Source organism: Ovis aries, chromosome 6, assembly GCF_016772045.2.
Source record: "Ovis aries strain OAR_USU_Benz2616 breed Rambouillet chromosome 6, ARS-UI_Ramb_v3.0, whole genome shotgun sequence".
NCBI classification, from domain to species: domain Eukaryota; kingdom Metazoa; phylum Chordata; class Mammalia; order Artiodactyla; family Bovidae; genus Ovis; species Ovis aries.
In genome coordinates this window covers 100111348-100125653 of record NC_056059.1, presented here as the reverse complement: position 1 = coordinate 100125653, position 14306 = coordinate 100111348, and the positions used below count along the sequence as shown (strand labels likewise).

The 14306-nt window shown below is 41.2% G+C and overlaps 1 protein-coding gene across 1 annotated transcript in view; it reads right to left on the bottom strand.

Annotated features, from left to right (window-relative positions):
- The window catches only part of CDS1 (CDP-diacylglycerol synthase 1), a 77031-nt gene that overhangs the window by 49522 nt on the left and 13203 nt on the right, over window positions 1–14306 (bottom strand). The window contains exon 2 of the mRNA XM_027971151.3: window positions 11765–11892. Coding sequence (XP_027826952.1) covers window positions 11765–11892 — 128 coding nt within the window. The remainder of the gene's footprint in view (window positions 1–11764; window positions 11893–14306) is intronic.

Genomic DNA, 14306 nt, shown 5'->3' with positions numbered 1-14306 from the left:
TCAGTTGTGTCCGACTCTTTGTGACCCCATGGACGGTAGCCCTCTAGACTCCTCTGTCCATGAGATTCTCCAGGCAAGAAATACTGGAGTGGGTTGCCATCTCCTCCTCCTGGGGATCTTCCTGACCCAGAGTTCAAACCCTCGTCTCCTGCAGCTCCTGTAGAGGTAGGTGGATTCTTTACCACTGAGCCATCTGGGAAGCCAGACACTGCCAAATGTTCACAGGCTGTGGGGGATGGTACAAAACCCAAGGCATCGCCCCTGGAAAGAACTACTAAGTTAGATTCATTGCTGAAGAAGCTCTTCACTAAAGGAGAAAGCCAGCCACTTCGCTGGCTAATGAATATTCCTTTCCACAGATCCACGCAAAGGTCAAGAATCAGACTGGGACACCTGCCAAGGGACTGAAGACTTTTCAAGCTCCTTCCAGTATCAATGGCTAATGCTCTCTTTGGCATTATATATTAGAGTCTTAAAAATGAACGTAAATCTTGCCCAAGGAATTTCACTTTAAAGATTTTACGTGGACTTTGAACAAGATGGCAGAGGAGCAGGTGGACGTGGAGTACATCTCTCTCCATGGATACATCAGGAATACACCTTCAGACACAGAAGTGCTTGCAGAACCCCAGCTGAGAGCAGACAGGAGTAACTGACCACCGGGCAAGAAATTATAGGACCACGCAAAACTCGGTACGACGAAGGAAGTGGGGGGCAAAAAGGAGAGTTAATAGGACTGGACCTGCACTCAGCAAGTGGGGGAACTGAAGCAGGGGTCCAATCCCCACAACCAGAGGAGAAACAACTGAGGCTGAGAGTGAAGCAGCTGATCTGTGGCAGCCCAAATGGAATGAGAATCACACAGACAATCCTTGTCGCAGCCATAGGTACCCCAAACAAGGATGTGTGTTTCCCAGAAGGCACAGCACCTGGGAGCTGAAGCGTAGGGATCGTGGAGCAATCCCAGGGAGAGGTCTGCTGTTGACTGTGGGGAGTTGGCCCAAGGGGACGTGAGGGAGGAGACTGTGGTGGGAAATGCCTGCGGAGGAAAATCAGGCAGCCATGAAGGCAAGCAGATACTCCCGAGTCATGCGTAGGGGTGGGGCCGTCACCGTAGCCTCTTTCTCCACACGCCTGCACTGGCAGCTGAACAACAGAGAGGCTGGCCCATCAAATGCCCGATGCCCAAACAACAGAGAAGGCCCCCAACCAGGGGAGCCCTTTTAGTGCCTTAGGCACAGAACACCAGAGTAGGACCCCAGTCAGCAGGGCCCCTTTATGTGCCTGACACACTGAGCAACAGAGGACCCCAGGCAGGGGAGCCCTCTAAGTGCCTGAATGGGCAGAGCAATGGAGAAGCATTAGCCAAAGAGGCCTTCCGATCGCCAGCCACCAGAGGCTAGAAAAAGACTCTGAGAGTCCCCTGGACTGCAAGGAGATCCAACTAGTCCATCCTACAGAAAATCAGTCCTGAATATTCATTGGAAGGACTGATGCTAAAGCTGAAACTCCAATGCTCTGGCCACCTGATGCGAAAAGCTAACTCATTAGAAAGGACTCTGATAATGGAAAAGATTGAAGGCCGAAGGAGAAGGGGAGGACAGAGGATGAGACGGTTGGATGGCATCACTGACTCAATGGACATGAGTTTGAGTAAACTCCGGGAGTTGGCAATGGACAGGGAGGCCTGGCATGCTGCAGTCCAAGGGGTCGCAAAGAGTTGGACACAACTGAGAGACTGAACTGAGGGCCATAGCTCCTGCAGCTGAGGCAGTCCGTGTCCCTGCACACTTGGCACCACCAGGGTTCCCAAGACCAAAACAGCTGCACCACCTTCACACTCAGCTATGCCTTCACTGGGGCATATCTGCCACAGGCTAGAAAAAGCCCTGCTGCTGCTAAGTCACTTCAGTCATGTCCAACTCCCCTAAAAGCACCATATCTCCTGTGACGATAGCCGCCGGCGCTCCTGCACAGCCGGTACTGCCAGGGTCCCCGCGATCCAAGCAACCGTGCCACCTCCGTGCATGATCCCCACTGGGACAGAGCTGCCAGAGACCAGAAAAAGTCCTGTGTCTGTGCACATGGGGTCACTTTGGTTATAGCCAACTCCTTGTGACCCTGTGGACTGCGGCCTGCCAGACTTCTCTGTCCAGGGGAGGTTCTCAGGCTGGAATACTGGAGTGGGTTGCCATATCCTTCTAGAGCACAATATTTCCTGCTGCCCTAACCTCCGGCTCCCCTGAGTATCTGGTGTTGCCAGGGCCCCATGACCCAAGCAGCTGCACCACCCCCTACCTGGCCCTCACTAGGGCAGACCCAAGTCCTCCAGGGCAGCCTTAGGAGCAAACCCCTGTGGACAAGCCACATGCAGAGGTGGATATAACATCACAACTGAAACTCAGGGGCAGGGTGACTAAGGAAGAGGACCCAAAACATTCCCACCAGCTGTACAAGCTGCAGATTAGATCCACATGATCAACTACACTGACTCTGCGGCAATGGAATACATGAAAGGACAATGAGAATTCTGACAAAAGAAAACGCACTAGTTCTGACAACTGTGGACATCAGAGGCAAGAACACACAGGAGTAGAACTGGATTAGAGTATGAGCTGCTAGAAGCAGGTCCAGAGACCAGCAGTATTGGAGGGCATCCTAGGGAGGCGAGGTGAACTGGGACTCCCATCGAGGGAACAGACGCTGATGGCAGAGACTCAAGAAAAACATCTGAACATTTATTATCTTTATATTTTGACTTGTTCTGGAGTTGCTTCTAGATTTTTTTTCTTTTCCTTTTTTTCCCTCTATTGTTGTAGCTGTCAATTTAATTAGTACTATTCAATCTATTTAAGCTTTTGAGAATTTTTTAAAGCACATTTTTTATTTTTGTTACATACTTCAGCCTCTGTATTGGCCTTTTATAGTTCTGTGGAGTTTTCCTTTTTTTTCTTTCTCTTTTTTAATTTTAATTTTTAAAATTTATTATTATTTTTTCTACATTTATTCCTTTCTCTTTTTTCCTACTATTCTTTTCCTGTTTCAGTTAATCTCAATACATATAAATCTTTAGCTACCTCGATTAAACTTTGCATTTCTATTAGTTCTTTCTCTTCTTTCTTTTCTTTTTCTCACCATATCTGTTAGCTTTGTTTACACTGCTTTAAAAATTCCCCAGTTAACATCTTGCTTTAGTTTTGTTTTCCAGTTTGTGCTTTAGTTACTTATGTTCTTAACTGGTGGATATCACTTTTGATTTCCTATGTTCACTGGGTCAATCTATTGCACTTTTTTTTTTTTTTGGACTGTTTTGGTTTTGCTTATGAGTGTATATGTATGTGTGCAAATTCCATTATTCTACTTATTATTTGCCTGATTTTGTAATCGCCATTTGTCTTGGGTATGCCTTTTGTTTCTTGTTTTTGTGTATTTGTTTTAATCCCATTTAATGCGGTAACAAACCACCCGTGGTACCTCCATTTTCAGCCAGAGATCAGGCCCTGAGCCTATGGAGCCAGAGCTCTGACCCCAAGACCCCAAACTACCAGAGCTTCCTAATCCTAGAGAGGACCAGGCAGCCAGAGTTACCCAGCAAGGATCCCATTCAAACTACCCTAATCCTAGAGAGTACTAAGCACCCAGAGCTACCCAGCAGGATCCCATTCAAACTACCCTAATCCTAGAGAGTACTAAGCACCCAGAGCTACCCAGCAGGATCTCATTCAAACTACCCTAATCCTAGAGAGGACCAAGCACCCAGAGCTACCCGGCAAGGATCCCATTCACACTACCTAATCCTAGAGAGTACCAAGCACCCAGAGCTACCCAGCAAGGGTCTCATTCAAACTACCCTAATCCTAGAGAGTACCAAACAGCCAGAGCTACCCAGCAAGGCCCTCGTTCAAACTACCCTAATCCCAGAGAGTACCAAGAACCCAGAGCTACCCAGCAAGGGTCTCATTCAAACTACCTAATCCTAGAGAGTACCAAACAGCCAGAGCTACCCAGCAAGGATCTCATTCAAACTACCCTAATCCTAGAGAGTACCAAACAGCCAGAGCTACCCAGCAAGGACCTCATTCAAACTACCCTAATCCTAGAGAGTACCAAACAGTCAGAGCTACCCAGCAAAGACCTCATTCAAACTACCCTAATCCTAAAGAGTACCAAACAGCCAGAGCTACCCAGCAAGGACCTCATTCAAACTACCCTAATCCTAGAGACAACCAAGCAGCCAGAGCTACCCAGCAAGGACCTCATTCAAACTACCCTAATCCTAGAGAGTACCAAACAGCCAGAGCTACCCAGCAAAGACCTCATTCAAACTACCCTAATCCTAGAGAATACCAAACAGCCAGAACTACCCAGCAAGGATCTCATTCAAACTACCCTAATCCTAGAGAGGACCAAGCAGCCAGAGCTACCCAGCAAGGACCTCATTCAAACTACCCTAATCCTAGAGAGTACCAAACAGCCAGAGCTACCCAGCAAGGACCTCATTCAAACTACCCTAATCCTAGAGAGGACCAAGCAGCCAGAGCTACCTAGCAAGGACCTCATTCAAACTACCCTAATCCTAGAGAGTACCAAGCAGCCAGAGCTACCCAGCAAGGATCTCATTCAAACTACCTAATCCTAGAGAGTACCAAGCAGCCAGAGCTACCCAGCAAGGATCTCATTCAAACTACCCTAATCCTAGAGAGTATCAAACAGCCAGAACTACCCAGCAAGGATCTCATTCAAAATTGTTGGAGAAATCAAAAGCTTTACAGACAAGCAAAAGTTAAGAGAATTTAGTACCAACAAATCAGCTTTACAACAGATGTTAATGGGACTTAGTCAGGAAATACAAGAGAAGAAAAAGATCTAAGTAAAATAAACCCCAATCAAGAAAATGGCAATAGGAACATATATATCAATAATTACTTTAAATGTAAATAGATTAAATGTTCCAACCAAAAGACACAGACTGGCTGAATTGATACAAAAACCCATATACATGCTGTCTACAAGAAACCTACTTCAGACCTAAAGACACATATTGACTGAAAGTGAGATGCTGGAAAAAGATACTCCATGCAAATGGAAATCAAAAGAAAGCTGGAGTAGCAATCCTCGTATCACACAGAATCAACCTTAAAATAAAAGACTATTACAAGAGGCATGGAAGGACACTACATAATGATCAAGGGATAGATCCAAGAGGAAGACGACTGACAGTAACACAGCAGCAGCAGGAGATTCTAACACCCCACTTACACCAATGGACAGATCATCAAAACAGAAAATTAGAAAGAAAATACAAGCCTTAAAACGACACACTAGATCAGGTGAATCTCACTGATATCTTCAGGGCATTCCACCCAAACGCAGAAGAATACACTTTCTTCTCAAGTGCATATGGAACATTCTCCAGGACAGACCACATCTTAGGTCACAAATCAAACCTCAGTAAATTTAAGAAAACTGAAATAGTATCAAGCCTCTTTTCTGACCACACTTCTATGAGACTAGATATCAATTATAAGGAAAAAAAAACTGTAAAAATACAAACACATGGAAATTAAACAATATGTTTCTAAATAATGAACAGGTTACTGAAGAAATCAAAAGGGAAATAAAAAACTTCCTAGAAACAAATGACAATGAAAACATATTAACTCAAAACCTATCAGTTCAGTTCAGTCGCTCAGTTGTGTCCGACTCTTTGTGACCCCATGAATCGCAGCACGCCAGGCCTCCCTGTCCATCACCAACTCCCGGAGTTCACTCAGACTCGCGTCCATCGAGTCAGTGATGCCATCCAGCCATCTCATCCTCTGTCGTCCCCTTCTCCTCCTGCCCCCAATCCCTCCCAGAATCAGAGTCTTTTCCAATGCAGCAAAAGCAGTTGTAAGAGGGAAGTCTACAGCAATACAATCCTACCTCAAGAAACAAGAAAAACATCAAATAGATAACCAAACTTCACACCTAAAACAACTGGAAAAAGAACAACAACAACAAATCCCAAAGTTAGCAGAAGGAAAGAAATCGTAAGATCAGAGCAGAAATAAATGAAACAAACAATAGTAGAGACGAATAAAACTAAAAGCTGGTTCTTTGAGAAGATAAACAAAATAGACAAATTTTTAGCCAGACTCATCAAGAAAAAAACAAGAGAGAAGAATCAAACCTACAAAATTAGGAGTGAAAAAGAAGAGGTTACAGCAGGTAATGCAGAAATACAAAGGATTATAAGAGACTACTATGAGCGCCCATATGGCAATTAAATGGACAACCTGAAAGCAGTGGACAGATTCTTAGAAAACTTCAATCTTCCAAGACTGAACCAGGAAGAAACAGAAACTATGAACAATCCAGTTACAAGCACTGAAATCGAAACTGTGATAAAAAATCTCCCAAAAAACCAAAGCCCAGGTGCTTCACAGGAGAATTCTGTCAAACATTTAGAGAAGAGCTAATGACTATCCTTCCAAAACTCTTTCAAAAAATTTCAGAGAAAGGAACACTTTCAAACTCATTCTACGAGTCCACCATCGCCCTGATACCAAAACCAGACAAAGACAAAACAAAAAAAAAGAAAATTACAGGCCAATGTCACCGATGACTGGTATCACTGACTCGATGGACGTGAGTTTGAGCAAGCTCCGGGAGTTGGTGATAGACAGGGAAGCCTGGCATGCTGCAGTCCGTGGGGTCACAAAGAGCTGGTCACAACTGCGTGACTGAACTAAACTGACTGATCACTGATGAATACAGATGCAAAAATCCTCAACAAAATTCTAGCAAACAGAATTCAACAACACATTAAAAGCTTATACACCATGATCAAGTCGGGTTATTCCAGGGATTCAAGGAGTCTTTAACATACACAAATCAATCAATGTGATACATCATATTAACAAATTGAAAGATAAAGACCATATGATAATCTCAATAGATGCAGAAAAAGCCTTTGACAAAATTCAGCAAGACTCTTTAACAAATGGGCATAGTAGGAACCTACTTCAACATAGTAAAGGTCACATATGATAAGCCCACAGCAAACATTTTCAATGGTGAAAAATTGAAAGCATTCCCTCTAAGATCAGGAATAAGAAAAGGGTTCCCACTCTCACCACTATCATTCAACATAGTTTTGGAAGTCCTGCTGCTGCTAAGTCGCGTCAGTAGTGTCTGACTCTGTGCAACCCCACAGACGGCAGCCCACCAGGTTCCTCTGTCCCTGGGATTCTCCAGGCAAGAACACTGGAGTGGGTTGCCATTTCCTTCTCCAATGCATGAAAGTGAAAAGTGAAAGTGAAGTTGCTCAGTCGTGTCCGACTCTTAGCGACCCCATAGACTGTAGCCCACCAGGCTCCCCCATCCATGGGATTTTCCAGGCAAGAGTACTGGAGTGAGTTGCCATCGCCTTCTCCTTGAAAATCCTAGGTACAGCAATCAGAGAAGAAAAAGAAATAAAGGAAACCAGATCAGGAAAGAAGTAAAATTCTCACAGTTTGCAGATGACAGGATACTAAACATAGAAAACCCTAACGATACCATCAGAAAATTACTAGAGCTAATCAGTGAATTTAGCAAAGTCTCAGGATACAAAATCAATACACAGAAATCACTTGCATTCCTATATTTTAACAATGAATAATCAGACAGAAAAATTAAGGGCTCAATCCCATTCAGTTTTGCAACAAAAAGAATAAAATATCTAGGAACAAACCTACCTAAGGAGACAAAAGAACTGTATGTATAAAATTATAAGACACTGATGAAAGAAATCAAAGATGGCATAAACAGATGGAGAAACATTCCTCGTTCCTGGGTAGGAAGAAGCAATATTGTGAAAATGACTATACTACCAAATGCAAACTACAGATTCAATGTGATCCTTATCAAATTACCAGTGGCATTTTTCACAGAAATAGAAAAAAATTTTCACAATTCATATAGAATCACAAAAGACCCCAAACAGCCAAAGCAGTCTTGAGAAATAAGAACAGATCTGGAGGAATTAACCTTCCTGACTTCAGACTATACTACAAAGCCACAGTCATCAAGACAGTATGGTACTGGCACAAAAACAGAAATATAGACCAATGGAACAAGATAGAGAGCCCAGAGATAAACCCATGCACCTATGGGTACCTGATTTTTACAAAGGAAGCAAGAATATACAATGGGGCAAAGACAGCCTCTTCAGTAAATGGTGCTGGGAAAACTGGACAGTTATATGTAAAAATGAAACTGGAACACCTTCTAATACCACACACAAAGATAAACAAAATGGATTAAAGACCTAAATGGAAGACCAGAAACTATAAAACTCTCAGAGGAAAACATAGGCAGAACACTCAATGACATAAATCAAAGCAAGATCTTGTTACCTACCTCATAGAGTAATGGAAATAAAAACAAAAGTAAACAAATGGGACCTAATTAAACTTAAAAGCTTCTGCACAGCAAAGGAAACTATAGACACACTGAAAAGACAACCCTCAGAAGGAGAAAATGATAGCAAATGCAACAACTGACAAAGGATTAATCCCCAAAATATACAAGCAGCTCATATAACTCAAAACCAAAAAACAGACAACCCAATCAGAAAGTGGGAAAAAGACCTAAATAGACATTTCTCTAAGGAGGACATACAGATGCCTAACAGACACAGAAAAAGATGCTCAACATCTAGATCTAGCAAAATGCAAATCAAAACTTCAGTGAGATACCAACCAACTCACACCAGTCAGAATGGCCATCATAAAAAAGTCCACAAACAATAAATGCTGGAGAGGGTATGGAGAAAAGGGAGCCTTCTGTTGGTGGGAATATAAACTGATATAGTCACTATGGAAGATGGTATGGAGATTCCTTAAAAAACTAGGGAAAAAAAACCCACCATATGACCCAGCAATCCCACTACTAGTTATATATCCTGAAGAAACCAAAACTGAAAAAGACACATGTACCCCAATATTCACTGCAGCACTATTTACCATAACCAGAGCATGGAAGCAACCTAGATGTCCATCGACAGATAAATGGATGAATCTGTGGTGCATATATACAATGGAATATTACTCAGCCATAAAAAGGAACACCTCTGAGTCAGTTCTAACGAGGCAGATTAATCGAGAGCCTATTATACAGAGTGAAGTCAGTCAGAAAGAGAAAGATAAACATTGTATATTAACAGAAATATATGGAATCTAGCAAGATGGTACCTATGAATTTATTTGCAGGGCAGCAATGGAGAAACAGACATAGAGAACAAACTAATGGACATGGGGTGGGGGGCAAGAAGGAGAGGGTATGTATGGAGAGAGCAACATGGAAACTTACATTACCATACGTAAAATAAACAGCCAATGGGAATTTGTTGTATGACTCAGGGAACTCAAACAGGGGCTCTGTAACAACCTAAAGGGGTGGGATGGGGCAGAGGTTCAGGAGGGAGGCAACATGTATATGCCTATGGCTGATTTGTGTTGGTATTTGTCAGAAAACAACAAAATTCTGTAAAGCAATTATCCTTCAATTAAAAATAAATAAAATTTAAAAATTTTATCTGAAGAAAATAATTATGGATGCTAAATAAAAGTTAGCTATAAAAACATACACTTAAAGCAGAGTTGGTTTTAATTGTGAAAATTTAGAAACTGGCTATCTAGCAACATCTGTTTAGTTAAGTAAACTGAACTACAGCTGTACAAGGAATATATTATCATGCAGCCATTCAAGTATTTACATATATTTAAGGATGTTGTTCCTAATACCATGGAATAAAAATGGAAATACCAAGGCAGAAAGGAGTACAATGCTGCTTTTACGTTACACACACAGGCACACATATGCACACAGTGCAAAAAAAAAGTTTCAAAGATAAACATCACAGTATTTTCAGCAGTAATGTCTCAGCTGGAGGGTTACAGGGTTTTTTCCTGCAATCCAGGTACGTTTCTTATGAAATTAGTAGTTTTATTCCTTTGCATCTACAACTTCTAAATCTTTGCAAGGCAGACTATTTGGGGTATTAAATAAAAAGAGGCTAAAAGGTGTAAAACATAGATTTTAAAACATTTAATTTTTACAGATAAGTTTCTTGAGAAGATTCAAAGTAGTCATTTATTACCTGCTGTTTATTTTTTAAAAGTGAAATCTTTCATAAATAGAGTACAATGCTTTACTTCAGAATATGGCTCTAATCACTTAGTCAGGTCATTTGCTACATGACCCTGGACATGACACATCCCTGTGCTTCAGTTTCTCCATTTATACAACAGGTGTAATACAACCATACCTGTGTTACAGGGTTGATGTGATAATAAACTAGTCAACACAAGTAAAGTGCTTGGAGAAGCTCCTAGCAAATATACATGGTCAATAAATACCAGCTACTATTACCTGCTCTTGTTGCTTTATGCCAGGAAAAAAAAATAGTAAGGAAAATCTTGGTATGAACGACACACAGGAATCCAGCATTACTCTTATATAACATCAACATAGAAAAAAATCCAGATCCAAAATAGACCAGGTGAGATTTTAAAGCAAAGGTACATCTGCGAACTAGGTCATGAAAACAACTGGGAACAAGGAATATTAAAACAATAATCATGTTTTAAATAAGGGATAGCAAAATTTTTTTCTGTTGGCTAAAGAACATGAAAACTTTGTCTTGAACTGGTTTATTCTAATACAGCTATCTTCCAGGAAATTAAAAGTCAGAAAAGCTCATATTTTATTTACTGCTGCTACTGCTGCCGCTAAGTCGCTTCAGTCGTGTCTGGCTCTGTGCGACCCCATAGACAGCAGCCCACCAGGCTCCCTGTCCCTGGGATTCTCCAGCCAAGAATACTGGAGTGGGTTGCCATTTCCTTCTCCACTAGATATGACTAAATCAGTGTTTTTCAAACTTCAAGTTATGACCCATGGGTAGTAAAAATCAATTTAGTAATCCAGCATTTTTTGGTCCAAGAACCTAGAACAGTTATCAAAAATATGAGAGAGAAACCAGAGTGCATCACACACAGTTAAGGCAAGAACTGCTTCATACCATTTTTCCAGCAGTTAAAACATAATTTGTGTCTCTCTTGGGGCATGGTGGAAAAAAGAACTCTTATTGTGTGTCACAATGTTAAGAAATTGAAGAGTGTTCTGTACCAATATTTAAGATTTTATATGTTCATCTGGGTAACAGATTATACTTATTTTGCCCTTATAAATTTTATAATTCATATTACAATGGAGGGCAATATAAAATTAGGTTGTTATTAGACATTTAAAGGTATAACAGAAATACAAAATGGTAAAGTGTTGTGGGGTCTGGACAATGATTTTAAATTCCGTTAGAAGGAAAAAAATTACCTATTTCCATCTGGCATTTGAAAACACAGGACTGAGGATACAGAATTTTATTTATTTGATGTCCCAGTATCAGAAAAGGCAACCTGATGTGATAAATGGGTCACTGGCTTCAGAAACCCAGTAGACAGGGGCAGAAATGCCAGGTCCACAACTTATTAGCTTTATAACATTCACCAGCTAACCTCTCAGACTTGGTTTTCTTTGAAACTTAAGAATTTAAAGATTAATGAAAGGATGTATATCAAGCCTCCAACACTGCGCTCATGTATGGTGAAAAATGTAAGTCTTCTCTCATAGCTCTAAAACTCACAAAAAGTGAAATTTCTTATACCAGTGTAAGAAATGGTCCAGGATAACCTCACAGCTTATCTTGTTCACCCCTTAGATGACCTTCAACCAATCGTACCTTGAAGACAAACCAGACAGAGCTTTCTTGAGGATCTCGGGGGTTCTATCTAGGGATGGTGGAATTTCTGGAATATCAGAATCTGTTCTGGAATCCAAGTCTCCATATCTGTCATCAATATCTGTTTCCTAAAATTAAAGAAAAAAGAAAATCACTTTGCAAAATAAAAGGGAAAAAAGTGCATGCTTGCCAATACATCTATTTATTGCTCAGAGTACCAACTCTCATTTCCATAACTTAAAAAAAAAACTATTAACTTATCTTGAATATGCAAGCACTGTTGGACATCCTAGTTAGTAAAGTTCCTGCTAAAGTCTATCAACCTAAAGGATTAATTTAAACAAAAAACACAAAAAGAAAAGTCTATATTATCTAAATCAGAAATTTACCACAGAATCAAATATTTATTGTTTCTCTGCTTAACAGAAAATATAGTGTTTGTGTTAATGTAGATTCTGATCAATGGTACATGTGTGACTGTCTGAGTGAAGTCGCTCAGTCGTATCCGACTCTCTGCAACCCCGTGGACTGTAGCCTACCAGGCTCTTCTGTTCATGTACAATGGTACATAGTCTCTTTTTTATTTGATCGCAATCTAAGCATCTCCAGTAGGAGTAATATCTTACATTGGCATGGCATTTTAGATAGATACATAGATAGTGAAGCTGATTCTGACCTCTGTACCCCAACACTGAATTCAATCTCTGAGACTTCTGGGTGAAGTTAAAAAATAATAGCTTTATTGCTTTGCCAGGCAAAGGAAGCCACAGCAGGCTAATGCCCTCAAAATCATGTGTCCCAACTTAGAGTAGTGAGAAGTTTTTATGGGGTGATCAACTTGTGGACATTCTTGAGACTGGTTGGTGCTAAGTAAGGTCAGCATCATCAACCTTCAGGTTCCAACTGGTCTGGGGTCTGTGTGCTTGTGGGCAGCGTACCCTCATTAATCATTAACTTCTCCCACCTGATGGGGGTTTCAGTATGTGCACAACAGCTCAAAGATATTGCCATGGGTATCCCTTACTGGGGAACCAGGACCTCGCCCCAAGGCTGCACTATTGTTTCTCTTGACTGTTTCTCCCTTGTCTTGCATCCCCTCCCTTTCCTAATTAACAACTGCTTGAATCTGGCTGTTGGAACTCAGTGAAGATCAGGGAGGCTGAATGAAGGCTATCTCCTGTAATCAGATGAATGGGGGACACACAAAGGCTCTGTGCCCAGGAGTCCTACAGGGCCCTGCTAGGTATCAATAGACAGACAGATATAAATATGTAGATATACAGATACACACACACACACGCACACACATATATATAAATAAATAAATATATATTCATATAAAAAGAGATCAAATCAGTCAATCTTGGGATTCCTTTAGAGGAAATCAACCCTGAACATTCATTGGAAGGACTGATCCTAAAGCTGAAGCTTCAATACTTCGGCCACCTGATGTGAAGAGCCAACTCATTGGAAAAGACCTTGATGCTGGTAAAGATTGAAGGCTGGAGGCAAAGGGGATGACAGAGGATGAAATGGTTGGATGGCATCACCAACTCAATGAACATGAGTTGGAGCAAACTCCAGGAGATGGTGAAGGACAGGGAAGCCTGGCATGCTGCAGGCCATGTGGCTGCAGAGTGGGATGCGACTTAGCAACTGAACGACAATATACATATAATTATTCAAAACACTCAAACTTCCATCATTTTATTAGATCCTCAAGAGATAATCCTGGCCACGATGGTGGAGTACAAAATCCTGGAGCCCACCTCCTCTCATGGGCACACCAAGTTTACAACTATTATCAGAACAGCTACTGATGAGAAAGAGTGATAGAATCTACCAGAAAAGATCTTCTACAACTAAAGATACAAGGAAAAATCCACAGGAGAAGGAAAGGAGGGGCAGTGGGGGTGGTACAGTCAAGATTCATACTATAGAAAAAGCAGTTTTAAGAGGAAAGGTTATAGTCTCCTACCTCAGTCTACCTCAGTCTCCTAAAACAAGGAAATAAAAGCAAAAACAAACAAATGAGATCTAAGGAGACTCAAAAGCTTTTGCACAGCAATGAAAACCATCAACAAAACAAAAAGACAACCTACTGAATAAGAGAAAATATTTGCAAACGTTATGACTAATAAGGAGTTAATATCCAAAATATACAAATAGCTCATACAACTCAATATCAAAAAAACCCAAACAACTCAATCAAAAAATGGGTAGAAGACCTGTATACACATTTTTCCAAAGAAGACATAAAAATGGCCAATAGGCACATGAAAAGGTGTTCAACATTACTAATTATCATAGAAATGAAAATCAAAACCACAATGATATATCACGTCACATCTGTCAGAGTGACTATCATCCAAAAGACCACAAATAGCGAATCTTGGCAATGATACGGAGAAAAGGGAACACCGGACACTGTCGGTGGGACTGCAAATCTGCATAACCACTGTGAAACCAGCATGGAGGTTCCTGAAAGAGCTAAAAATAGAACTCCCATATGATTCTGCAACTCTACTTCTGTGTATATTTC